Source organism: Rhea pennata, chromosome 3 (assembly GCF_028389875.1).
Source record: "Rhea pennata isolate bPtePen1 chromosome 3, bPtePen1.pri, whole genome shotgun sequence".
Lineage (NCBI taxonomy): Eukaryota > Metazoa > Chordata > Aves > Rheiformes > Rheidae > Rhea > Rhea pennata.
Genome location: NC_084665.1, coordinates 113,194,380 through 113,220,961, shown reverse-complemented (window position 1 = coordinate 113,220,961; position 26,582 = coordinate 113,194,380). Strand labels below are relative to the sequence as shown.

Sequence of the window (26,582 nt, the reverse complement as noted above, 5' to 3'; positions counted from 1 at the left end):
CTTACTCAGTCCCTTGTTCACTCTTTCAGCAGATTCCTAGCACAATCAGCAGTGAAGAACACTTTCATGCATACTTGTTTCTACATCTTGGCATCCTCTTTATACTCTCCCTCATTTACTCTGGTCAGGAAAAAAGGAGTTTCGCATCCGAGGGGAAACAAAACCAATAAACACAGAAGAGAGACTGGAAATTAAGCATTCTGCATTTACTGCTAGGACAAAAACACTCAGAGACACTGCTTTGGCCAATCCACATACACCAACATGCTCAGCTAGGAAATACATGACCCATATCTACTGGGAAGTACATTTCATTTTGGACTGAAATATGAGACTCATTAAACAAAATTCTCCTGACTCTTCAATGCCTCTGAAACAGCCTAAAACATACTTAAGCTGATGTGAGGAGCAGATGGATAAGCCAAAGAGCACACACCTAGTCAGAGTTCTCACACACATTTTCAGACCGTAACTTTCCCCAAAGGCCTGCGGTTCCTGCCCTTTTGCTCTCAGCCTCGCTAAACCATCCTCTGACAATTTCCCACAAATTGCTCCCGAAAGATTCTTTCAAGAGCATCAGCAATTTCTTTTTCTGTCCATAACGGCAAAGAAGGCAGTCTTAATCATCCAGAAGAGAGGATTTTTATGAGCTTTCCAGGAAGTTACGAGACAGTGAGTTACTCTCTTGCAGAACCTACATTTCATGAAGCTTTCTCAAATCTTCCAAACACTACTGTTTCAGGAGAAATGCTAGAAATAGAGCATTAGGATGCAATTACAGTGAAGACTGCAAAATACGGCCAATAAACTGGCGCCGCACGGAGGCACAGGGCTTCCCTGCTTCTCAGCACTGCTGTTCAATCAGGTTTAAGTCTGTTTAAGAGGTCAAGGAAAAAGTCAAACATCTCCCGTTCACATCTGGAAAATAGTATAAATTTTTTTAAAAAGGTATTTTAAGTTATTCTGCATAACAAATGACCGAGTTTAAGTTGATATAAGGTAGTGAAAAACTAGTAAGGTAAAATTCCAATTATGTTGAAAGCTGTAACTTTCAAATGAGAAGACTCTCATATTTCTCCACTAAATCAGTAGAAAGGTTGCAGTATTTAGGACAATTCATAAAATGAGGTTACATTAGTACTCTTAGAAAAATTTGTGCATTAAAATATAATACACAAAGTACAGGAAAAGATTAAATTCACTTTAGAAGACATGTCACAGTCTCAAGCTGCTATGTAAGGTATCTGCTATTTTGTAAGTTAACAAAATCACTTAACTGTTCTAAATCTTCTCAATATATAATGTTCTTAAATTTTTATCTAAAAATCATACAGCTTTAATATATTTACTGTACAATTATCATTCAACTTTTAGAGTATGAAATAAAACAAATCTTTACCTAAAATTTCCAGAGGAAAAAGTACAAGAAAGAAAAGACAGTATCAAAAAGTTGAGCTTTCCTCATACATTTTCAGCAAACAGTTACAGAATAGAGTTATAACTTAAAAAGATAGAAAAGGTAGTTGGAAGTGCTGGGTTGAGGTAGACACCCTACCCTTCGGCTATCTGCCAATATCTGACTGTGTAACCAGTGTGGCTCCACCTCAGGGTTACATTAACTGGACTCAAAGTAGTTGTCCCAAGAGAGCTCAACTACACCTCACTGAAGATAAGGCACTCTCGTGGTTCATCAGTTTCTTAAACATCATTACTCCAACATAAGTGTTGATTGATTAAACTGGATGGAACTAACATTAAGTATTTTAGAGGCACACCCTTTACTTTTAAATCTCTTACCCTGTGTGTCCAGGAGGCACACAGCTCTTGGTGATTACTTGCAAGCTTTCTTCCAGTTTATTAAAGTAAAACTTTAATTTATTCTAACATCTAAGGGAGCTTTGTTATATTTATAACAATGTAACAATGAGCACAGTGTTTTTAATTTATGAAACTCAGATTTTACTACTATAGTAGTTTTAAAAGAAAGGTGTACCTATAATTAAGTCTTTCAAATAAAGACTTCTGAGTTAAATTAATCCTTTATGTCCTAAAGTGTCTTTTTGATAGGTAACTCAAAATTTTCACAGATATAGTAAAAAGAACACTTTTAGCAGTTTGAGCAAAGCTTAAAAACAGTGGCTATATATTATATTTCGGTAGAATTTTACTGATACAAATATTCACCTAGAACAAGAACAATGGGTACTTTTCCAAAGACTTAATTCTATCACTCAATGAGGTCAAATACAATAGATAATTTTTAAATTCAAATAAAAACACAAAACTCAAGGGCTGATTCAAACTGGCATATTCTGATTCCATTAGTGTAATTACTAGTTCAAGGTATCTTTTCAGAAGTGTTTATCTAGCACAACATGGCAGTAGATTTAGACATACTAAACAATACCACTTATGAAATATCTAACACACACAGAACAACTTAGTCTGCTCTTTCTTTTTCCTCCCACCAGCAACACTGTTTCTTTCTGTGTTGTTAAAACTATGCTTTCTTATTTGTATCAAAGGCATGTTACAACAACTTAGTGGGACTAGTGCACTAAATCCCTGTTCTACTGTCATACTAAGAACTACTTAAAATGTTTGTAAAATTTGAAACTTCCATCCAAACCATATCTTTCCTGTGACCATAAATCTGGACATCACTTTCAAGTACTTCATTTACACATTGCCTAGGATAGTTTTTTTTTTTTTAAAAAAAAAAAACAGTGCATAAATAAGATTGAGCATGAGAAACTGGTATAATGGCTGAGGCTGCCAAATATACTGAATTATTATAAAGTTACCTGAAGAAATTAAGTGCAATTCAAAAAACAGTAGCCTTGCAAAAGAAAAATAACAAGAGGACCTGGCAGTTACTGCTGCACAAGAAGTAGGATGGGGAGTTCTAGGCATTGAGAATACCTGCAAAAGAACCACGAAGCCTGGAATGGAACATGCTCAGAGAGCAAAGAAACGTAGAAAACAATGCCAGTTTCTCCAGAACAGACTGTTTAGAAACAATGACTTAACAAATCACCACAGTGAAAACATCAGCCATCTGTTCCTTTTATTTGGTAGCTCACTATTTCAAAGAAAAGTAAATATTACTTTCTAGAAATGTATTTGCTGTCATACAACAGTAGGTAACAAAATAGATAGTGTATTAATTGCAAAATCTTACAATGTTATTAGATGCTAATGTGCTGTCCAGTATACTTAATGTACAATTATGCCAAAAATGCTAATTTCATAGCTTCCCGTTGGTTCCAGTGCAAAATGAGGTACTAAATTTTGGTAAACAGTTTCCTTAGCTACTCTTTTTAGGCCCTTCTACTTCCTTCGGCCTGGGTTGTATTTTGGCTTTTTAAAGAGCTTTTTAATAAAAAGTTTGTGTTCTATCACACACACCTCTTCATGAATGTAAGAAGGCTGTACCCTCAGAAGAAAGGAGAATAAGCTTAGTACAAAATGATAACTCTGTGGAAAGTCCAGTTCTCTGTAATGAGCCAGACGACCACACCACCTGAAATGAAAGAAATAGCCCTTAAATTAGAAGTGTATTTACTTAGCATTTATATATTTAACTGTAATTAGAGGAAAACTCTAACATTTTATCTATACCATAAATCGCAATCCTGGCCCACAGTGTCAATTCTGTAAGAGGGGCCACTCCCACCTTAAAGAATTGGGACAAGGTATGTTCAGAGATGGTACAGATTCGGTACAGGAGAAAAAAGTGTAGAGCTTCTTGCTCCTGCTGTGAAACAGGATATGTTTCCAGATAGAGGATATGTTCTTTGCCTTTCAGAATCAAATTGAAATGGTATTCTTTCTAGCAGCTTTTAACAAATACAGCAAAGTGTAAAAATGGCTATCAACCTATCTTTAAAATTACTAAGACTATTCAATGCAGACACCCCAGGCTCCTTCCTCTTCTCTACTCTCCTTTGCACACACTCCTTAGTCTCTGCTCTCTCCTTCCTACCACTATGCCATGTAGCCAGTCCGTTTCTTGTCTGCTGCCTTTGTATGCTAAATACAAATCAAAAAACAAAGGAGAAAAGCTTATTTCAGGCCAATGGAGTAACAATGCAGCAAACACTGGTCGGGCTGACAGACGGAGGAGTGCTATAACTACATTCTGCCATTAGCTATCATGGCAAAGATTTTAAGAAGAATGAGGAAGTTATTTTACTGATGAAGTATAAAATGAAAACAGCATATTAGTCTTACTGGTAACAAGCATCAAACTCAAACTGAACCAAAGATGACTCAGAGGAGGCTGAGTAGATAGCTCTGTAAATGACCAGTAGCAGGGCACTGTTAAAGTGCAGTATTATTTCTTGGTTCAATGTTTTAAATTGAAAAAAAAAAATCTGACACAACATTTGCTTTTGTTAGATGTGGTGAGTTTAAAATAACATAAGATCCAGCTATTTCAATAATAATAATAAAAAATTTTACATTCATATGGAGACTTAGGTTCTATTCACTGTATAAGCCCCATACATCTTCTAGCTTACTAGGACACTGCCCTAGGACTTGGAGAAACAAACTTTAAATTTCCCCTCTGTCTGGTTCAAAGCAGCAGTCTTAAATATTCACCAGAACAAGGACTGGAACCTGTCTGTCCCAATTCACAGGCAAGTGTGCTAATTACTAGACTGGAGAGTCATTTGCTTGCTTCCTCTGGCCCATCAAACATTCACAATTTTACCTCAAATTAGAGCAAAAGATGGACCCATTCCAGAGTGTCATGCAGGCCACATTTTAGGGAGCAAAGTATTTGTTTAAATCCTTCCCCTGAGACAGGCACAGAGGGAATCTGAAACCAGGTCTGTTGCATCCTAGGTCCATCCTCTGCCCTACAGATCTTTCCTCATGTTCCGTGAAAGCTGCCAGTGGCCTCTTACAAAAACTAAATTAAGTTGTTCATTTCAGCAGTGTCAAAAAGATCTAGCTGACTCCACAGCCCTACTCATATTTTTTCCTTCACTTCAAAGCATGTGTTAAATTCAAGCTTCATATCTAAAATATTTTGGTTGAACCAAATCTGCATTTTCTGGCCAATATGAATTAAAACAAACTAACAAATGAAAAAATATGTTTTCATATCCTAGCTTAAACTTGAGATTCAGCAATTATAACTCTTACAGCAATTTAGGTGTCAAATTTCAACTTTCAGTGGGAATGGGTGGGAAGAAATAATACTTTATATTCTGAGCTAAATGAATTAAATCGATACCGTAAAGCACTTGATATATCGCAGCTACCTTTTTCACAAGACTAAACACACACATACATACATGTAACTCTTTTTTCCCATTTTGTGCTTTTTTTGAGCTGTTTACTTTAAGAGATTCTAAAAAGAGATAATAAAAATGCCAGATGATTTTAAATTTAGATGTAATAAGGGAAAAAATCAAATTTTCTGAAAATTTCTCATCTATTATAATACATCATCATATATTATCTCAAATAAAGAATTATATACCCAATGAATTTAGAATTAAGTTTAAAATTTAAAGCTTTACATGAAAATACAAAAACACTACCAACAATTTTATGAACTTCAGCTTTTCCCACAATGAAATTATACACTAGCCATAGGATTAAAGTATTTCAGTAGTCCCAGTCAGACCACACTGATTTTGAGAGAAAGAGAATTACTAAGTTTGTTTTTAGTTCTATTACATATACGCACACTTACATAGGATAAAATCTCATATGAGGGAGTACATATTATTTTCTAAAGTTAAGTGTCAGATGTATAATTAATTACTCGCATTGCAAATGATATAATGGGAAATTTAACTGTTAAGAATTTAAATTCAAATCTTGTTTCACGAAGACTGTGACAGTTTGCCATTAATATTTTAATACATTGCATAGAAAATGTAGGCTTAAAAACAGACTTTGCATGAAAAGATTATTCATACAAACACATTGAAATATCTACTCATTCAGTGTGTATATAAGATTTACGCAAATTTGTGGTAAAAGGATTACTACCCCTCCTCCCCTTAGAAAAGCTTCTTGTTCATACAAAAGAATGAATCCATACACCAAAGCTCTTGTAATATAACACTTTGTTTACATTATTCCAACCCATTTCTGTCACAGTGGATATGTGAAAGGTAGTGTGAAAAGGAAAATAAAGATAAGCAAATAAATCCAGTAAAAGAGAGAAAAACTTGCATACATGTAAAACTCAGTTATTTTCAAAGGGAATATACAATATTTAAAAAATCAGAAATGTATTACTAAGTTTTAATAGGAGCTATTGCTCTCTTAGGCATGACATGCAGAAGCATATATCAAATAATGATTTAAGAAATTATTTAACACACTAATGTGAAGTAAGATTTCAATAACATAGCCTGACCTCCTTCCTCAAAACATACTCAAATTGCACATATCAGAAATTCAGAAGAATTCAGTCCCTCTGCAAAGTCCGTATTTTCGAGTGAAGTTTACCAGTACATTCATCTTCTGGATTAGGATTCCATGATACAAACAAGAGCAGAACCAAAAATTGGCGTACAATCCGGTAGCCTTATCTACACCACGAAGGGAGTTTGTAAGAAACACTATTTTAGATACTTCCTATTCCTTGGGAGAAATGCTACTGAACTGGTAAACTCCCTCATTACGGCTTTTGTTTTTTTATTGCTAGGCTGTATTGGCCACGGTTCTCTGCTAGGACCCACCAAGGGGAATACTCACTGTTTTTTTGCAGAATTTGACACAGGAGCAGAAGGCGGAGTGACAAGTCTGACAAAAACCAGGCCAGAACTATCCACACGAATTTATGCAAGGCTGGGTTAGCTGAGCTATCATTCTCCTTTCTACTTAAGTCCCTTAGTTATTTAAAGAAAGTAATTACACAAAAAATAGCATGACTGTTTTGAGATACATTTAGCTAAAAAAAAAAAAAAGAAATTCTACTTTATTTGTGAAGCTAAGATTTGAGAACAGTTCTCTGGTAAAGACAGATACTAAGTGTCCTTCATAGCACGTTTCCTTTTCCCCAACTACTTCTTTAACTAGTCCAGTGTGCTTGCAAAAGATACAGCTGTTGATAATTTATATGTTTAGATGAGATAGCAATGGTGCCCTTTCACTCCCAATCACTTTATTTTGAAATATATTTTGGAAGCAAAAATTGCTGCTTAATTGAACTCCAATCGCTAATTCCAACATTAATTTTGATTAAGGTCAGTACAAAAGAAGCACACTGATTTAGAAAATAAATTCCTATGCTTTTTTTTTTGGAGGGCCTGGAGGGTGTAGGGGGTGAACTAGCTTTCCCATTCTCTGGAGAATTCTGCTGCAATAGCTTTGTCTACTATTCTATGAAGAAGGAAGTGAATATTTCTAATTAGCTGCTACTCTTGCCACGTGACCTCGGTTGTTGATTTTGTCTCATCTCTTCTCTTCTCAGAAGCTCACTTTGATCACTCTTCATATTACAATTTGTCTACACCCAGTCCAAGACTAACCATTGCACATATGCCCCTTTCTACAAATAATTTTAACTATGTATGCATACATAACTCTGCATACACCTCTTGTCATTTTTTTAAAAAAGGTACTTTATTTTCAGAACTTTCAAAAATTATATATATATATATATATATATATATTTAATAACAGTTTGAATACTTACTTCTCAGTACATAGTTTAAGTGTACACAGCCAATAGTCAGGGTTCATGGCTGTAAGTAAACCATGTTTTTCTTGCAAAATTCCCTTCAGGCTATGCCCATGGAAACAACTCCCATCTGTGTTTTCTTCAGACCAGTTTAACTGAAAATTTGAAGGATTTGGCTTTTCAGCAGGTTGCACTGAACCAGACAGCTTGCCAAACTGATTCTGTAAGTTCACAACTATTTCTGTACAAATAGAAACAAAAAACCAAGACAAACTATTAGAATACCGTTTAGTGGTGATTTAGAAAAGGAAAAAAAATGGATACTGGTGCTTTTTTCTTTCCCCCCCTCTGCACTGCATACTGAAAAAGGCTAAAGGACTATATGTTGTCTCCTCCTTTTCTATTTAATATTCACTCTAGAGAAAGCTTTTGAAAGACTGTTGAAAATACCATGTCTTTCATACCTAATGATATTAGTGCTGAGGTACTCCCAAAACACACCCACTAGAGCTAGTAAAATCCATTCAGCATTGCTGATATTTTTTATTCTGATGGCACACGTATGCCAGGATGCCTTTCACTACATTTAACTGGTCATATGCTATCACTCAGAGCGGACAAGATTTACTGAGTAGCTTCCTGTGAAGCAGAGTTAAGGATGTCTGGTTTACCAGCTTACTACACATGTGGATACAAGGCTAAATTTTTCACCACGCACATCACCACACCACCTTTCCCCATGGCTACTGAAATACTCAGAAATATTCTTTTTGTTGTTTAATATGGGTTAAAAACAAAAAACAAAACACACACTCCAGTTTTCCTCTTAGTGGAGCATTTTATAGGTTCTCTCTCTGCTTTCCATCTTCAGAACCCAATAGGAACAATATTATCTTTGAGACCTCTACCCTTCTGTCAAATGTGACAGCTTATGACCAAATTTTCATTAGTTATTGAGGCAGATGGAGAGAAGGCATGATGATACACACCCACATTAAAACACTATATGCCTTTTCTCCTTAGGATAAAAAATAGGCTAAAAAACACTCCTGAAACTTCAATTTCTTTTTATAAGCTGCACCAAGAAAGCTGTGATTTAAAAAGATTCCATTCATAAATTGGAAAAATACAGTGAAGAAGTTCTAAAGTGATCTAAGGAATGGGAAACTGATCTTTCAAGAGGACACTAAAATTTACTATTAAAAACAAAATCTGAGGAAGGTTTCTGAAAAGATTTATCAAATATGTAAGTGTATGGTAAACACCAGGAAGGGTAAAAAGCTATTTAAGTTAAAGGACAGTTCCATGACAAGAAGCAAGCAAACCATCCAGAAAAAAACAGTGAGTCAAAATTAGGAAATATTTAAACATCAAAAGGAGAACAATTTTGGAGCACTCTTTGCATAGGTATTTTTTGTCTCTACTATTTTAAAATTGTTATAATGGTATTATGTAATAATCTTGCTTGCAATGGCCAGTGACAAAGTTCAGCAATCTAGCCTCTTCCTAGTTCTGAGACAAGTAGAACCAGAAGCGGACTCTAGAGTAGAAGAGAAATCATTAGCAATGAATGATTATTCACTTTTTCTTATAAACACAACAGTAAAGGGCATCCAACTAAATAATCAGTTTCAAATTAAAAAAATTTATTTTTCTACAGAATATGACTTAACTGCAGGATCATCCTACATCATGTTCAAAAGTGTATAAATAAGTTCTTGCAAGAGAAGTCCAACAAGAGTTATTCAAACCAAATATGATGTTATAACTTGTTTAGAAGTCCCTAAACCAGTCACTGCCAGAAACTGCTAGACTACATCAAGGGAAAAACAGCACATGCCATACTTCCTACCATCTCTCTTAATATCTCCCATCTACTAGATAAACAGAACAAGGATCTTCAGGTTTTATACTTGGCTAAATAAAATTGTGGTTTCCCATATTTCCACGGGTAATTTTTAATTGATACAGAAAAAAGAGAAAAATCCAGTCATTTCTTATAGGTAATTTCTAGAACTACTAAAATAGAGACAGATGAACCTTCATTCTGATCAAATATAGCTAGCTATTTAAGTAAAGTCATATTCAGACAAAACCTCCTCACTTTCTACAGGAGACCGCAAGAATGAGTGGGAGAAAAGAGGGATATACAGGATCTACCAAAGGACATACTTATGCAGTGATAAAAGGAAGTAAAGGGGAAAAGGCACACCAAAGCCATGGGAGAGCAGTAACAATTCATGAAAAACGCAGTTATCTAAAGGCAGCTGACAAATCGGTGAAGATGAGGACAGAATTCTCATCCTGAGATTAGGATAAGTAGGTCATTTAGGGAGACTGGCAAAGGCAGTTTGAGTTAAGCTTGAGGAAAATGACTGTCTGAAGAATTCCAGCCATGGGTTGTAAAATAGTATATTAATTGAGCACAGAGATAAAAGAGAGAAGGAAAAGTATTTTAAGATGTAAATGTTATCACGGTTAGGGCTTGCAGATTTTCTATGGTGGGAAAAGTTGGAACAGATTTTTGCATTGATTGAAAGAGGCAAAATTTACTCACGCCTTCTCTTAAGAACTTTAGATTTCTTCTTGGCTGAGTAAAACAGTGGCTTTTCACATCTCCACAGATACCTATCAGCAAAAGAAATGAAAATTGTAAGGAAAAAAAGACAGCTGGAGTAAACATATAAAAGAATAGTAATTTCTTACAAGTAGTATTACAGCTATTTAAATAGTCTAATGATTAGTGCCATTAATACTCCCTCCACTATGTATACAGGAAATCTTTTTTTCAGACAAACTGAGGCATGTAATCATAGATTTACTGTAATCAGTTGTTTGATTGTATAAGCTACTTGTCACAGAAAGTGAGCATTTAATTATTATACTGGATTAACATTATGAGTGTAAATAGAAGACTAAGATAGGGATTTAACTGTTTCATTCACCCAAGCTTACTGTGTTCAACTAAATGGCAAATTACTTTTCAACTTCTGTGAGGAGCAATACTATATAAAATTTTTTTTTAAAATCTCTTACTTAGCTCTTTCTTCATCCAATTTCTTTTGCTCCACATCCAAGGAATTTTTTATAACCTTGCACCACTTTTTGAAGTCGAAATATGGACCATCTGAAGAAAACATTCAAAATTAAAATTTCAGGTTTAAGAAGAAAAGAAAGAAATATGTAATATTCAAAAATTGGTCTACATGCAGTCAAGATCTTGTTTCTTTGGTCTGTTAAAAACCCTGATTTGTTTATGCCCACAGAGAACATACTTGATCTAGCAATTCATCTACCAAAGAAATAAAAAGTGGAAACGCAGTAAAAGAGCAGGACGTCTTAAGAATTGTGGAGAAGTTCCTTGGCTTTGAGTAGTTTTCACAGATTTAGTACAATTCAAACCTTCCCTCCTTTCCAGATGTTGAGCCTAAAAACTACCTCCTTGTCTCTACTAAATGAATTAGATCTCAACAATGTGAAGTGGCCTTCATCTTTTTGAAAGCTGACTTCAATGAATTAGTAACACTATAGATCAAGTTTAAATATGAACGAATAACTTCTAAAGAAGCTCAGATTCAGGATTTCAAACAGTTTGATCAACTCCACAGTCTTTCCTACCACCTGTGAAATGATACAGGGCAAGAAGGACAAACTTGATGACTGCATGTATCAGCCTCCCACATTTTGGGAGACAGGAACTTCTTTCACTGATATGTGAACAAGTATTTACCAACAAACACCAAAACATGAAAGCAATGTTTATCACACCATGTTTAGCAGCATGTTTATCATCGATGCTCCACAGAGGCACAGGACTGAAGTGAATCAACAGGGTACAGCAGGTTTAAGAATTCCAGACAGAATCATACATAAGTATAGAGAATAATTTTTGAAGTATAATCAACTCTTATTACCTGTGGGTGAATTACCTGCATTGTGAATTAACTAGGAGTTGCATTTCCCCACCACTCCAGCTGCACTGCATGCGACGCTTACCAGCTAGCTGTTCAAACTGTTTTGAAGGTGACTATGTTGTTCTCATAAGCAAGCTTACATATGTTTTCTACTATCTATGTTTTTCATTTATTCTAGTTATCCTGCCACAGGATGTTTTAAACGCTAATAATATGAATGGATTCAAAAAGTGGAGGACAAATGTAAGGGAGAAAAATCCATCACTGTTTTTTAAGACTCAAACCATGGTGTGCTGGGAGGGCAGCCTAGGGGAAGAAATTTTTTTTCATGTATCTTGATTTTTACTCTTTCTTTCAACATCTGTCACAAGTAAACCCACTGTTAGAGGCACCATGCTAGGCTATATTTACCTTTTATCTGACTAGTGCTGCTAATCTTATGCTGATATAGTTGAGTCAACTGGAAAATATACAACTCTGATACAGAATACTGTTTATGTTCAAAAAATATGTGACTGAGATGTATATATGTATGTGTATATGTATGCAGTTCAAGAATATATACACACAAAAGTAATAGCTAACTATAAATACCTACTTTCAGTAGGTATCTGCAACTTTCAGTGTCTTGAATGAAAATACAAGAGTTGAACTCCCCTTTCCCCTCCTTAAAAAAAAAATAGAAAAAGAACTGTTCAACTGAAAATTAAGTTAACATAATCTGGATCTTTAAAACTAAGAATTAAACATTATTCATTTCAGTACACTAACTTTGCCAAAATGCCAGAGGCAGTTTTGAGCTTTGGAACTAACCAGTACTCTAACAGAAATTCTCACATCAGCTCTTCTGCACAGCTGCTCACTGTCACTGTAACATTTTAAGAATAGGGACAACATAATATAGTGCAAAATGCTCCATGCTGTATGCTGTAAGATTTCAAGGTTAAAAAGCGCGCAAAGAATGAGCTGGTAACCCCCAAAGGCAGTAAGACTTGTTAATAAGGGAGAAATTCCATTAAGACATTAATGGCTTTGAGCCTCAGCTCAAAAATTGTGCAACTTCTACTTCTTGTCACTATCATGTATTTCAACTATTCAAGGTAAATTGAAAAGAAAAATAAGATACAAAATACATTTGTGTATCTATTTGAAAATGAATTACGTTTGTTTGTTTAACAATCATGACTCTCTCTAGATATAGCAGTATTTGTGTTAGCATATTGCTAACACTGATTTTTTGCTGACTTAAATTTTTAGAAAGTAATGCAAGGGTCAAAATGGACCCAAAACTGGATGGAAGTTTAAAACATAAATCCAGGTAACGCACCATTGATCTTATCTTCAATTGTGATCTGGATAAGACCAATGGAACACCTTCCTGAAGACTTCTAATCTTTGATTCGGTCTTTTTGCCCTCAAAGAACCATGTTCACAACATTATCTTTCCTATCTTAATTGCTGCTTGCTTTTCCACACTCTCTCAGGATTATTTAGACTAAGAAAATAGATTACATCTGAAATATAAATATGGTACACACTAAGACATTTTATTTAACATGACTAAACAAGTTTGGATTTTATCATGAATGTGGTTTGATGCCCCTAATAAGTATCTGCTATTTATGATCAAAGTGTTCCCTCTTTACTGTGTAAGCATTCAGCTTTACCTGGCAGACATGAAAGGACAAAATTCTAAACAATAGGAGACAAACACACAAAAGGAAAAACAGAAAGGTATCTAGCAAAATATGTACATAATTCATCTATCAAGTACAATAAAAGTTATACAGGTAAACTGAGACAATTTTATTCAAATAAGATCTACTCTTCTCTTTAAATAAAGGTTCTAAAAGAATAACTAATGAAAAAGTATTAATGAATGCTAAAACCCACACATTTTTAATAATCAATAGCACTAAATCTTTCAAGCTTGATTACAAAATTATTTCATTTACAAAATCATAACAGACTGCTTCCACTAGAATATTTATGTACCTTCTTTGTTGTTTTTATTTCTTTCTTCAGCGAAGTCTGACAGTAGCCTGAAAAGAAATACCAGGCTGACTATTCTGTAGATCCAAAACCTGCACTTTTAAGACTTTAAATATGGATTTCAAATAAAACCGAAAAAAACATCGTAACTCCTTTTTCATTCCAAGTTCCAGATTTAAACTGATGATTTCAAAAAATAAGTAACATTTAAGGGCAAAGATACTTTCAAGTCTATATGTTTCCGTTACTGAAGTCAATCAAAATGCAAATACATAAATTAAATATTAACAAAGAAAAATATTTAATATGGTCATTTGCACAATTTGAATTTTTGGGCTTCGAAACAGATTTGCCTGCACACTTACCATTCATAGTGATCATCTAATAAAAACAGTAATTTGAGCACCACTACAATAACTGCTGCAGCAAGAACATCATATTTCACTTTTCTTGTTGACTTATTTCCAGGCGCAAAAGTCAGGAAATCTGCTTCTCCTATATGGATCTTTTTCACCACTCGACAAGTCCAATTATGCAATTCATCTGATTAATTATAATTAAAAATAGAAAATGAAATGTTGAGACAAGCTAAAAGTACTTTCACAATGCAAATACGTTAGTGATTTGAGGCAAAAAAAAATGCTTCTAACTTTTGGGACAATTAGACAACTTTTTCCATCTGAAAAGTGTTTTTGGATATTTTTTATAAATATTAAGTAATCTTCACTGTATTTATATAAAGAAAGAGTTGCAACTTATTCTATATGCACAGGAAAAAATTTTGCTAGTACAATGTATATTAAAAAAGAAAAAGACAACTGCAGTTCCAAAAGAAGCAGTATGGTATCTATAGTCTCTCATTACTTTATGCTTATTTTTCACACATACAAATCCCCCAAATTTCTCACCTTTCCTGTTTAGCAAGAAATACAAGAGTTGATTACATCACCATCAGATTCCACAAAGGTTAGCAATGTATGACTAAGTACAACGCTAATCCATCTATACTTTGTATTCCTTTGTTGCTTACAAAGAGTTCAGTACGAAATATTTTTTAATACTCTCAGACGTTAGTAAAACCTAAACAAAAACTGAAAACCATGAAAGCACTTCCAAAACACATTGTATATACCTTTATAAATATTATCAGTATATTTGTTTTTATTTTAGATATTTAAAATGGACTCTTCATTATTATTTAATGTCCTAAGAAGCAGCGCCAATTCATTGCTTAATTTACCTTTTTAGGAGTTGCTACATAACAACAGTAGTCCTTTTTCAAATAGTGAATAAAGTTTCTAAGAAAACATAAAGCATAAAATATTCTTCTTTTAAAATATTTTCTGGAGTATTTAGCTTTGTATTTCTTTGTAATAAATAAGAATGTGCCAAATTTCTAGACTCTGATTTGATTGATGCTTCAAAATAATGTGATTCTACATAGGATCTAAAAGCATAAAATCAGCATTTCTGCTCTGGAATTTTAGCCCTAAATCTGAAGGCTCTCTCTTCTTTATTTAATTGTGAGCATATACAAAAGCTATATAATTTTATTTCAGTGTAACTCATTGCAAAATAAAACAATAAAAACCGCCAAACCATGAATTGTTAAAATGTACATGTTTTGAGAAAAAAATAATTTACAGGCTATTTGTCCTTAGAAGTCATCTTAAGTGAAGGTGATACATGATGGGAAGTATGTTAGCCCAGCAGATAGATACCAGGATTGATTTGTTTGCTAGATAATTAAATATTCATTATGCAATTTTAGGATTAAAAAACAAACATTTAATACTCACACAATACGTGATTTCAATGCTAAATCAGAAATAAAGTGAGATAGAAACTGACTCGTCACACAGTATCACTTATTAATACTAAAATTAATGCTAATAAGTCAAGTAACAAAGTCACTTTTCACTTTCATTTATATGTATGGATCTCAAGATGAGCTGAATTTAATTTAATTACTCAGATTAGCTTTTAATAGAAAGGGGGAAATCAACACAAAAAAAGCACACTGAAATTTATTACCTCTGTAGAAAGTTAGGATTTAAAAAGTAGTCCTTTAAAATACTGTCTTAGCAATTGTTTGCTAAAACATTTACATTAAATAATGAGAGTAATGCAATCAAAGCCAGAATGCAAACCAGTTTTTAAAAGCTGCAGACTAAGGAGAACTCTCTAAAATAGTGACATTCAAGAACACTTTTTCATTAAAATTGAGTTTATAAAATATGTATTCCAAACCCATTCAAAAGTAGTACTATTTCATAAGACAATCCCACTTGTACCGAGATTCTGACTTAGTGAATCATTTCTCTTAAGTTAATAAATCGCTTGATTTCAGCTAGTACCTTTTATTTCACATGGATACTCAGAGATTTGAAATGAAGCATCTCCTCAACAAGTTTACAGAATGAGCACTCAAAATCCTGCATATCAGGGCCTGTAACATGTACTTCAAATGTTTGATGAAGGCACTTTTTACAGAAATTATCTTTCAGGTTCTAGCTTAAATGTGTATAAATTAGAAGGAAAAGAGTAGTAAATTTTAAAGTAGTAATTCAAGTCTTTTTACTAGAGTTTAACACACCGAAAAAAATTTGTATTGGTTCAGGTTTGAGAAAATATTTACCAGGTAAGTTAGCTTCCATCAAGTACTTCATGCACAACATGTCTGGATGAAGAAAGCAGCTCTCTGTTATATCTGGAAACCGAGGCAGCTCTAAGAATGAGGCAAGTTGAAGCATTTTGTTGTACACTTCTTCATATACAGGCCATGACTGAAAGACATTAGAGTATTAGAGTATTTTATATACTTCTGCTACCTCTGTATTAGTTACTGATTTAAAATATTGTATTATTTAAAGCAGAAACACTGCTTTCTTTAGCATCCAATATGAGGTAATCATACATAAAGTTGCTTGTCAGACCTGCAACCAATGCATCACCTTTTACATAAAGTGATCAGTATGTTTACAGATGCTCCAAAATTGAAGACATACCTTAAAAAAAGTGCAATTGAGAGTGAAATTTCTAAAGTTTTAACAGAAAATCGAATCACAGAATAGCTGAGATTGTAAAGGACTTCTGGAGACCGCGTAGTCCAAACCTGCTACTCAAATAGCAGGGTCACACAGACCAGGTCAATCAGGGCTACGTCCACTAGAGTTTTGAGTATCTCCAAGGATGGAGACTCTGCAACCTCTCTGGCCAGCTTGTTCCAGTGTTTGGACACCCTCATTCTCTCTATATATGTATATGTACATTTATTTATTTATTTATGAACTTATGCTTAAATGCAGTTTCTTGTATTTCAGTTTGTGCCCATTGCCTCTTGTTACTGGGCACCACTGAGAACAGTCTGACTCATCATCTTTACACCCTCCCATCAGGTATTTAAATTGTTAAGATCCACTTTCATTCTTCTCTTCTCCAGGCTAAACAGCTCCCGCTCTCTCTGCCTCTCCTCGTATGTCAGATGTTCCAGTCCCATCATCATCTTTGTGGCCCTTCGCTGGGCTCGCACCAATACAATTGTACCCCTCTTGTACTGAGGGGTCCAGCACTGGACATAACCTCTTCTTGCCCTTCTATGTTTGGAAACGGCTTCCAGGACTGTTCATTCCATCACATTCCCAGGAATCAATGTGAGGCTGACAGCCTCAAATTCTCCTCCTCCTTTTTGAAGACAGGGTTGACATTTGCTTTCTTTCAGTCTTCTGGAACCCCTCCTGATAGCCATGACATTTCAGACATTACTGAGAGCGGTCTCACAACACTGGCCAGCTCGCACAGCATTCATGGGTGCATTCCATCAAGGCCCACAGACTTATGTAGGTTCAGCATGTTTAATAAATATTCCCTAACTTGATTAAGGATTCCCTACCTTGCCCTGGACTTCCCTGCTCATTTCAGGGAGCTGGTACTGCTGAAGGTCAGAATTACCAGTAAAGACAGAGGCAAAGATGGCCTTCAGTACTTTGGCCTTTGTGACCTGGTTGCCATTACCATTCAGTAGCATGCTCACATTTTCCAGTATCTTCCCAAAGAACCTTTAATAAAATTTCATGCAGAAGAAAAATCTAATTCCATATTTGCATAGTCATTCACAAAAATCAATCTGCAACTCTTTCTTTTCAAGATTACTAACTATATAAAGGAAGTTCTCCCTACTTCTACTGAAGCTTTTTTGCCAGAGAATGTAGTTTACAAACTGATTCTGACATGCTTATTCATAATAAAATCAACAGGATCAGTAAAGTCTGCTGAAGCAAAGTTTGGACTGCAAGTTTCAACCCTCATTTCTTAACGCTTTAACTGCTTTATTAAATATTGTTCTATACTTCTTATTTCTTTATACTTTAAATGATTACTTGAATTTACATGTTAAAATGATGCTTTCCAGTTGTTTGGGCTACTTCACTATTTTAAACAGTACATTTTCTTTTTTTTCTGCTTTTTTGTTTATCCAATTCAGTACCTTATCATGTATTCATACTTAACAAGTCAGTTATGTTCATAAGGTACTTTCCTTATTAGGAATTTAGCATGGGCTTACACTTAAGTTCATGGATTTAAAACATTTCTGAAAAAGAACAAAATCAGGCTTCTGTTTTTATAGACAAGATTAAAAACACATAGTAATTACATTTGCAACAACAGTGGGACTGAAATAATGGCTTTTCATTCAGTTATTTGGTTTATTCTATTTTAATATAAGTTAGGCAGCCAATGCTGAGATTGTATAGGTCTGAATGATTGCCAACATTCCCATTCATTTTTTAAACGATCTCCCCTCAGACTGCAGTCAAGACTTATTTAATGGCACGAATACATGCTTAAAAGCAAATAAGTAACTCTATTGTCACTATTACACATGCATCTTTTTTGTAACAGTTAGGAAGTTGTATCATGTTCATTATATTTTCTAAATGGTATTAAAAAGTGGCTTGGACTTCTACAGGACTATCTTGATAAACAAGAAAAACACGCATTATCGGACTTCTACAGAAGCCCAAGCTTACAGCACTTTCCATTCCTTTTAAAAAGTAGTTCTAAATTGAATACTAAAATAGTCTTGAAACAAAACCTGACTGGTATGTAACTTCTCTTGAGTGTATTTAGTGAAAAATTAAAGTCATAGGTAATTCAAATAAAAATGTCAAACAAATAATATTCTTAATTGAATATAATGGAAATATGTTTTTTTCTTTCATGAAAAGCAGCTGAATTATCAGTTTCTTAGTAACATATTAGAGATGAAAATGAAAATTAAGACAACAGAAATTTGTTCATTGAAAGCATTCCCATTTTCAAACATTAAAGTATCACCAGTGAAGTTATTTGAACATTCTCATTTAACAAAGAGGTACTTTAAAGAATATAGCTCCTAATTTGAGGGTGTAGGGTAGGTACTTTATTTCACTTTATAGATGAGCTTCTCTTACTGAATCTGGCTAAGGAGATAGTTCTCCTGTCCTAGCTACTAGTGAATCATCCCTTCCTCCTCATGCCCAACACTGATTTTTGTTTCAAAGTTTTTAGTATCCAATCCAGGCTTTGGCTTGCAATTTACAGAAGTAAATTTAGATCTTTTTTTTTCAAATGAATATAAATGCTCTTTGTTTCACAACTGCAGCTGACACCTTTTTTAGCAGCAAACAAATGATATAAAAACTACAAATAAAAAACAAATACCGGCAGCCATCCTTTGGCTTATTTTAAAAGAGGTGTTAACAGACAAGATTATTCTTAATTGGTAAGTGTTGATAGAGAGATGTAAACAGCATTGGGACATGGAGATCTAGGAAGGGCATATTAATCCACCATAATATATCACCAATCCTATGTACCAGGATTTAACCTCCTAAATTCAGAAACATTCGCTATAACACTGTAACATTCAATGTAACAGAGCAATGAATCAGCACCACACAAAATTAACTGAACGACACATTTCTAGGGGTACACAGTAATCCTTTGAACTGTAAACTACAAGTGAAAGCGGAATCAAATGTAATACCACATCTCAGCAGGGCACATCATAGTGAATGGCTGAAAGCATGAAGTGTGAGGGCTGAGACGGCAGAGTGCTTCAGTAATCAAGCACTGAAAGTTCTTACCAATCACTACATACATTTGATATCTTGTCTAATTCTGAAAGAGACATAACTTCAAACAGTAAATCTCTTATTCCATATTCAATGGAGGCCTAAAACCAAAGAATAACCAAATTCCATGCAATAAACATACTCAATATTAGCAAAATACATTAAGAAGAAGCAAAACTGCAAACAGGCAGCCTCAAAATTAACAAAATTTACCGCCTTCCACCTAGCTATGCCTCTCTCCCAGGAAAAGAAAGAAAAAAAAAATGGTACTGATAAAACAAGTTGTACTGAAAGTCAATCAATGAATCAACCAGTAAAGCAAGCTCCAGAGCTGCGGGCTCCTTAACTGAGAAAAGCCTGCCTCCAGCACCTTGTGATTAAATGCTAAGGGAGGAGTACTTGGGCAAGAGGGTCAGCGTTAGATCATGTGCCACATTTTCTCCAAGTAACTTTCTCTTATCCAATCACAAATTTAAAAGTTTTGCATTATATTTTTCAGTTGTGCTTCTGTACAAAATATTAGAGACAACTGCCCCATCAGTACAGTTACTAGACTCTTACCTTCTGCTTCCAGAACCTGGAAACCATTCAACATAAAAACTTTACCTACAAACCTTTAAGGGCACCTAGTTCCTGGAAGACTGACAGAATGCCCTCCTAAAGCTATATCATCTGACTGCCTTTTCAGGTGTTTCACTAGTTGGAATTTGTTTAGACTGATCGACAATGACAGAGTCTATAACATGTCTAGATTTGGATACAGAGGTTATTGAGGACAAACTTAAGGGTTGCATCTTTAAAGTCTTTGTATCTTGTTCCCATACATAAAGAAATTTCACACCTTCTCCAGAAAGTAGAAAAAAAATCTTAGCACTATTTGAGAATATTTTTTTGGCCTCCTATACTAAGCTGAAGTCAATATACACTGCTCACTTGGTAAAGCAGCACCTAGAATAAGATGTTCATGATGAAAAAAATATTTCTTACACTACTGAAATCAGTTGCCTTTGTCCTTCAAAGGTACAATGAAAATTTTCACCTGTATTAGAAAAGAACAACCTGGTTTTCAGAAGACAAGGAGCCAAATTATTAATATGCTAATCAGATCACAGTAACAAGTACTTGTTTTGGGTGAGTCAAGATTGCAGCCTCTCATACTTGTTTGGACACCATTAGAATGTTGCTGATCAACAAGCAGAAAACTGTACACATCGGCTGGCTTTCTAGACTCACTTGCAGCCTCCCTAGCTTTTTGTTTTAAATTTGCTTTAGCTCTCTTCTTTCTTACATGATTAATCATTTTCTTCTTTTATATCATGATGACATCCCAGTAGTAATCATTTACATATTCACACTTCAATTTTATTGTAATGATGTTTTATCCTTTTTGAAAAATTGATTTTAGAATTACTTGTTTTATATCCTTTATCATTTTTCTCCCCTGCATACGCCTCTCCAGTCCAGCATTTTTACTCAGCAGAGTTCCCTTCCCCTTCATCCTTTTACCCATGAATTCCACCTAGAGATTCCTTTCTTCCCATGGCTGCCTATTTTTTAAGACTTTACATACTCCTATGCTATTGCTGTTCAGCAGTGGCCATATTTTCTAAACAAATATTTTAATTACCATTTAATACTGAAGTCTAATAAGAACTGATGTCACCTTCTCATTAGCAGCTTTCTGTAGGTCTCAAGAAACCTCTTTGAAATTTAGCATTTGGATATGCTCGTAATTCTCTCAAGACCTGCAAGACACAGTCATCTTTAAGACTATTAAGTCAACCTACACCAATTTTGAAAAAGAATGTGCCAAACTTCTCAGGAAATGGACTAAAAAGGTGAAACAAAAGACATTTATTAAAAAAAGAAAGAAAAAAAAAAGAAAAACACTTAATGTATGTTAACATTTCTGAATAAAGCCTTCATTGAAACATACATTGCCAGGAACCCAAACTAGCTTTAAAACTATGCAAATAGTTTATCATTAGGTATCAACAATAAGCACAGCAGTAAAGTGCTCCATAGAGTCTGGTACATGTTGCTTCCGCTACTCAACCGGTTCAGCTATATCAGTTAGTCCACAGTCTGCAGCATAAACGCATCCTAGCAGACTGGTGTGCGCTGAAACCAGCGGTAGCACTTGCAGGTTACACAACAGAGCTGACAATAAAGACAGTAACTGTACCAGCTATGAAATTTATACCCAAACTGGTGCTCAAAACTGAATGAAATGACTTTGTGATCCAATCTTTGCATAGTAGATAGATATCCTTATTGAGGTTGGCAAGACAAAACTCCTATATTACAGTCTTTTTCTTTTTTTTCCCTTTTCCTTCTCCCCTCCCCCTTCATTTGTTCATGTTGCTCCTCATCAATTCAGAGCTCTCATACTGTTCTACAATTTGGTTACCTCCCATACAAGCATGCACTAAAGGATCTTGCTGATATTTATTTTTTTAAATGTCGTTTTTTCCCCTTGCCTAACCTTTACCCACCTCTCAGGGACCATCACCATCACACCAAGAAGAACAGGGAATTAATGCAATAATTACGACACAAATTAAATGTGCTTAAACACTGAGTATTATTACTTTTAATATTCTTTATAGATAATAATAAGTGTGCTTATGAATACTTTTTTCCCCAGCTAAGTTAGATTGCAAGAATAACGTAGTCAGCTTTGTTGCACAGTTCGATTCTACATAGTCTCAAGTTAAGTTCTTAATGAATGGCTTCTTTACCATAGTATAGAGCATACAGCAAAGACATATGCAATGTAAAAGACAGGTATTATAAGCACTGTTATCATTGCTGTGTAGAAATGTTCCAGGCTGGGAAGTGCTGGAAAGTATGAAAGCAGGCTAGGGAAGAACCGTCATACCCATTCATACACTCTTTCTTAAGTCACTATTGGAAACAGGTGACCAGATTCAACGGACCTTGCACTGACTCGGCACTGTCATTTTTATGTGGACTGAGCGGACACATTTTTTCAAGTCCCGATATCCATGAATCATATCCAGACGTTGATGTAACTGTGGAAGGGTGTGCCTGGCACGACTGAAAGGGAACCGAATGACAGGAAGAACAAAGAAGGGTGAAACTCCTACAACTCTGCTTAGATAACTGCTAAGAAAATATATAGCTCCTAAGAGTTCTTCCCCTAGAAAAGATATAAAGAGACGAAGCACCTTTTCAAACTTGCTGCTTTACAAGCCTCCCACCAGGTAGAAAGGACAGCTGAAGTAGTTAACATAGGCTAATAATATCAACTTATCCATCTTGCAGCCAGGCACCACACGTTGCCTGTGCTATCTGCTTGGCAGTAAATGGACAGGGGAGTGGGAAAAAAAAAAAAAAAAAAAAAAAAAAGCCAAGATACCATTTGAAAATCATGTGAGAAGTAACACTGACAGTCTCTCTCCCTCCCTTGGTAACTGCCCTTTAAAATCTCAGTTGAAACAGCTACTCAACTTAAAATCCCACAGTATTCCTGAATGTTGTAAGTGAGAAGCATCTTTGTATAAGAAAAAAAATCATTTAGAAGACAACTCAAACAATGTTTATGCATTTTTTGAGAAAAAATATTCTAGGAGTGCTAGGATGTTTGACCGAATTGAATTCATACACATGGGTTTTACTGAAGCGTTCAAGACAGTGAGTAAATGAGCCAGTGACCCACACACATGAAAAAAGGGTAACTGAATATTCAAAGACAAACTCTTAGACAAAGGTGAGAAAGATTTTATCTGGATGTATTGGTGACTTTTTAAGTATAATATTTTCAGAAGATGACATTTTATTCATTAAATGATTTCTGGCCAAGGTTTGTTTGTGAATAGATGAGTTTCAATATTATTAAACCAACAGAGACATGGGTTTGAGCTCTGCCCTACTCATACTCACCAGGTAAGGCTGAATGACAAATATCACTACTGTTCTACAAAATGTGAAGTCTTCTTACAAACACAGACAGTAATCCAATAAGGAGCTCAACTGATCTAATGCATTTAAATTTAGGAGTTTAGGAACAAATTTTATTGAATTTCATAAATATGTTGGTAGGTTTGTTTTCTTTCTTCATTAAGTAATGCTTTAAGACAGGTATGGACAAGCTAAAGTTTCTGTTACACAACAGCAAGCTCCCATGATAAACTTGATTACAATAACCCTTTTAGCAGTGAACTTCCTCCTCATTTTTTTTTAATAAAAGCCTCACCCTTATTTTCATTCTGCATTATTTTCTAGCCTGAAAAAGTACTACATGCACCTGTTAAAATGCACAAAAGCACAAAGGTAGAAAGAAAAAAAACACACATATAAAGAGAATCCCCCCAACAACGCAGTCCCAAACCCTTTCAGACCAAAGTAGCAATTGCTGTTTGCTCTGGAAAGCAAAAGTAGCATAGCTAATTAGCAGAATTTGTATGGTTGGATTTTTTTTATATATATATATATCTCCAAGAAGATTTTTTTTTAAATAAACAATAATGATGGGCTTGTGAGTTAATTTTAATTTTTTAAAGAGTAATAGTAAATTAAAAAAATCAAATGGCAGTTAAGTTTATTCAAATTTTAGTCAGAAAAAGAAGGTTCTTCAGAATGATCCTTACATGTCAGACTTTGAAGGGAATTTTCAAGGATCTCAGAAAATAGATGAGCTTGTCTAAAGGTAAGTCTTGGTGGATATACTTCCCAGGGAAGCAGAAAGACATTGTCATTCCAGTCTGAATTCCCTGAGAATAAACAGAACAAGCATTTTGACCAGTATTGATGAGCTAATTAATAGATTTAATCAAGAATGATGTGGTTTGAATCCGAACAAAACTAAAATATATACATACAATTCACCAAAAACATCTGTGAGACACTCCAGACTCCCAGTTTCTTGTAAGCTGCGTGATTACTTGAATGGATATTGGCAGGGATACTAGTCAGCATCAGACTATTAAGCGATAAAAAATCATTTTGAAAAGCCAGTATAAAAAAATACAGGGAAAATCTTAGAGGATTTAAGAAATCTTCAGGTCTACTTATAATAGTACTAGGAACTCACTCTGTTGCCTTGGGCAAGTGTCTTAGTCCCAGTTTTCCCCCTTGCATGAGCGTACAGCCCAGTTTTAAAGAAACAGTCCCCAAATAAGTGAAGGCACTATGATGGGACGAGCATGAATGAGGAGCCTCAAAAGAAGAACTAAATACTCTGCAGTTTTTCTGGCTTTATCTGGCATGCAATAAAGCAGGCTTAAAATCCTGTATGAAATGAAGGAAAGGAAAAAATATGCTGAACAGTTCATAATTCTCTCCTTATTAAATTAAGATGCTATCTTGTTTTAGAAACAATATGAGATAAATGATTATTGACTATAACCAAGCACACATGTACATCAATCTCAACTAAAACCAATATCATTCCGGTAATTCCTAAATTCTGTATACCTAACTTTAAAATCTTAATCATTATTCAATTGAAAAGAAGATAGTATTAGCTTATCTATTCACAAATCCAAAATCCGTGCTTCCTTTCGGAGCCAAGAAAGAATTGCACAGAACGGAAGCCTGTTTAGAAATATTGCAGATAAACAGATAAACTGGAGGGAAGAAAAAAAAAGAAAGAAAGAAAAGGTAACCTGCTACTGCTATTTGCTGGGTTTGCCATTCCAGGATAGCTCCCACATGACCTGTTACTTACTCTTGCATGGTTTGTCATGTTTCTCTTCTTGCTACATGTCTAGGCCAGGATTCCTGTAAATGTTCCTTCTTGCTCCTGGAGGTGGGACTACCGAAACTATTCATCACTAGGAAGTTTTGTAATCAAAATTAAAAAATTTTTAAGTTTTAAATAAGCAATTCCTTTTGCTGCTCCACCAAAAACCCCCAAAGATCATTAGGAGATACAAGCATGCAAAATTTCTTTCCAAAAAGCAGCATTTGCTTAGGAAGACTTCATATTTTTCATTACCTAATATTCTTTGACACAGGTTAGAGATATCTCTTTCAAGCAAGGATTTAGCATACTTATCATTTAATTATCCTTCAATGTTATTTTAAGCTGATGCAAGAAAGAAACAGCCCCAGATCTCAAAAGAGAAAATTTAAAGGACACCAGTAAGATCACATAACTTAAAGGCTGGAACTAGGAATTAAAAAAAAAAAAAATTTATAACTAGTTAATGAAAAATGAAGTTTTACAAGTTTAAAAATCTCTCCAGAATAAAAAACCCACAAACTGAAACCCTAACTGCAATCCTAGAACATAAAGAGCAGCAGCACAACACCAGGCCAAAAAGATCTCTTTGGCCTTCCATCCATCAGCGGGCAACCGGGATGGGGAAGGAGGAATTCAGCAGCCAAGCAACCCATAATGACACTACCCTGAATATTTGTCCAGCTTCTCGAGATTTGTGGCTGAGTCAGCAGTGAGGTCTCAGCATTTATTAGTCTAGATGCCTTTTCTTTCAAGGCTTTTGTCCAGTCATTATCAGACTCTTTTAACATCCATAATGTACTACAGCAAGGAGTTTCACAGATCACCCACAAACTGTATAAGGAAGCATTTCCTGCTGTTTGATTACAAACCTGCAGACCAGCAAGCTTTATCTGACACCTCTCAATCTTGGTATTGAAAGAGACATTGAACAATTGCTCTCTACAAACAAACAAACAATTGCTCTCTACAAACACTCTCTACAAACCATCTCTGCCACATCTTCCGCCAAGGCACCTCTTTGTTATGTTGAAATCTACTTAGCTGTTTCTTGTGGGAAATTGTCCCAAACATCTGATAATCCTCAGGATCATTCCCTCCATCTTTTCTAGCTCTTCTGTAACTTTTTGAGATGAGGGAGAGAAAGAGAAGAAGGAAAAAAAAACAATTCTGTACAGTATTTAAAACACAGGGGCATG

General features: G+C 34.8%; 1 protein-coding gene across 2 annotated transcripts in view; it reads right to left on the bottom strand.

Moving 5' to 3' along the window:
* Positions 1-206: 206 nt before the first annotated feature.
* Positions 207-26,582, bottom strand: part of TAF1B (TATA-box binding protein associated factor, RNA polymerase I subunit B) — a 49,174-nt gene continuing 22,798 nt past the window's right edge. The window contains exons 9-16 of one of the 2 annotated variants that reach the window (XM_062571148.1): positions 16,199-16,346; positions 13,926-14,103; positions 13,564-13,610; positions 10,691-10,781; positions 10,212-10,282; positions 7,670-7,895; positions 3,409-3,523; positions 207-918 (exon numbers count right to left, since the gene is read on the bottom strand). In XM_062571148.1, the coding sequence (XP_062427132.1) occupies positions 913-918; positions 3,409-3,523; positions 7,670-7,895; positions 10,212-10,282; positions 10,691-10,781; positions 13,564-13,610; positions 13,926-14,103; positions 16,199-16,346 (882 nt within the window). In that variant the 3' untranslated portion in view covers positions 207-912. Of the gene's footprint in view, positions 919-3,042; positions 3,524-7,669; positions 7,896-10,211; positions 10,283-10,690; positions 10,782-13,563; positions 13,611-13,925; positions 14,104-16,198; positions 16,347-26,582 lie in introns of those variants that run through there. The other variant, XM_062571147.1, reaches the window with a different exon arrangement.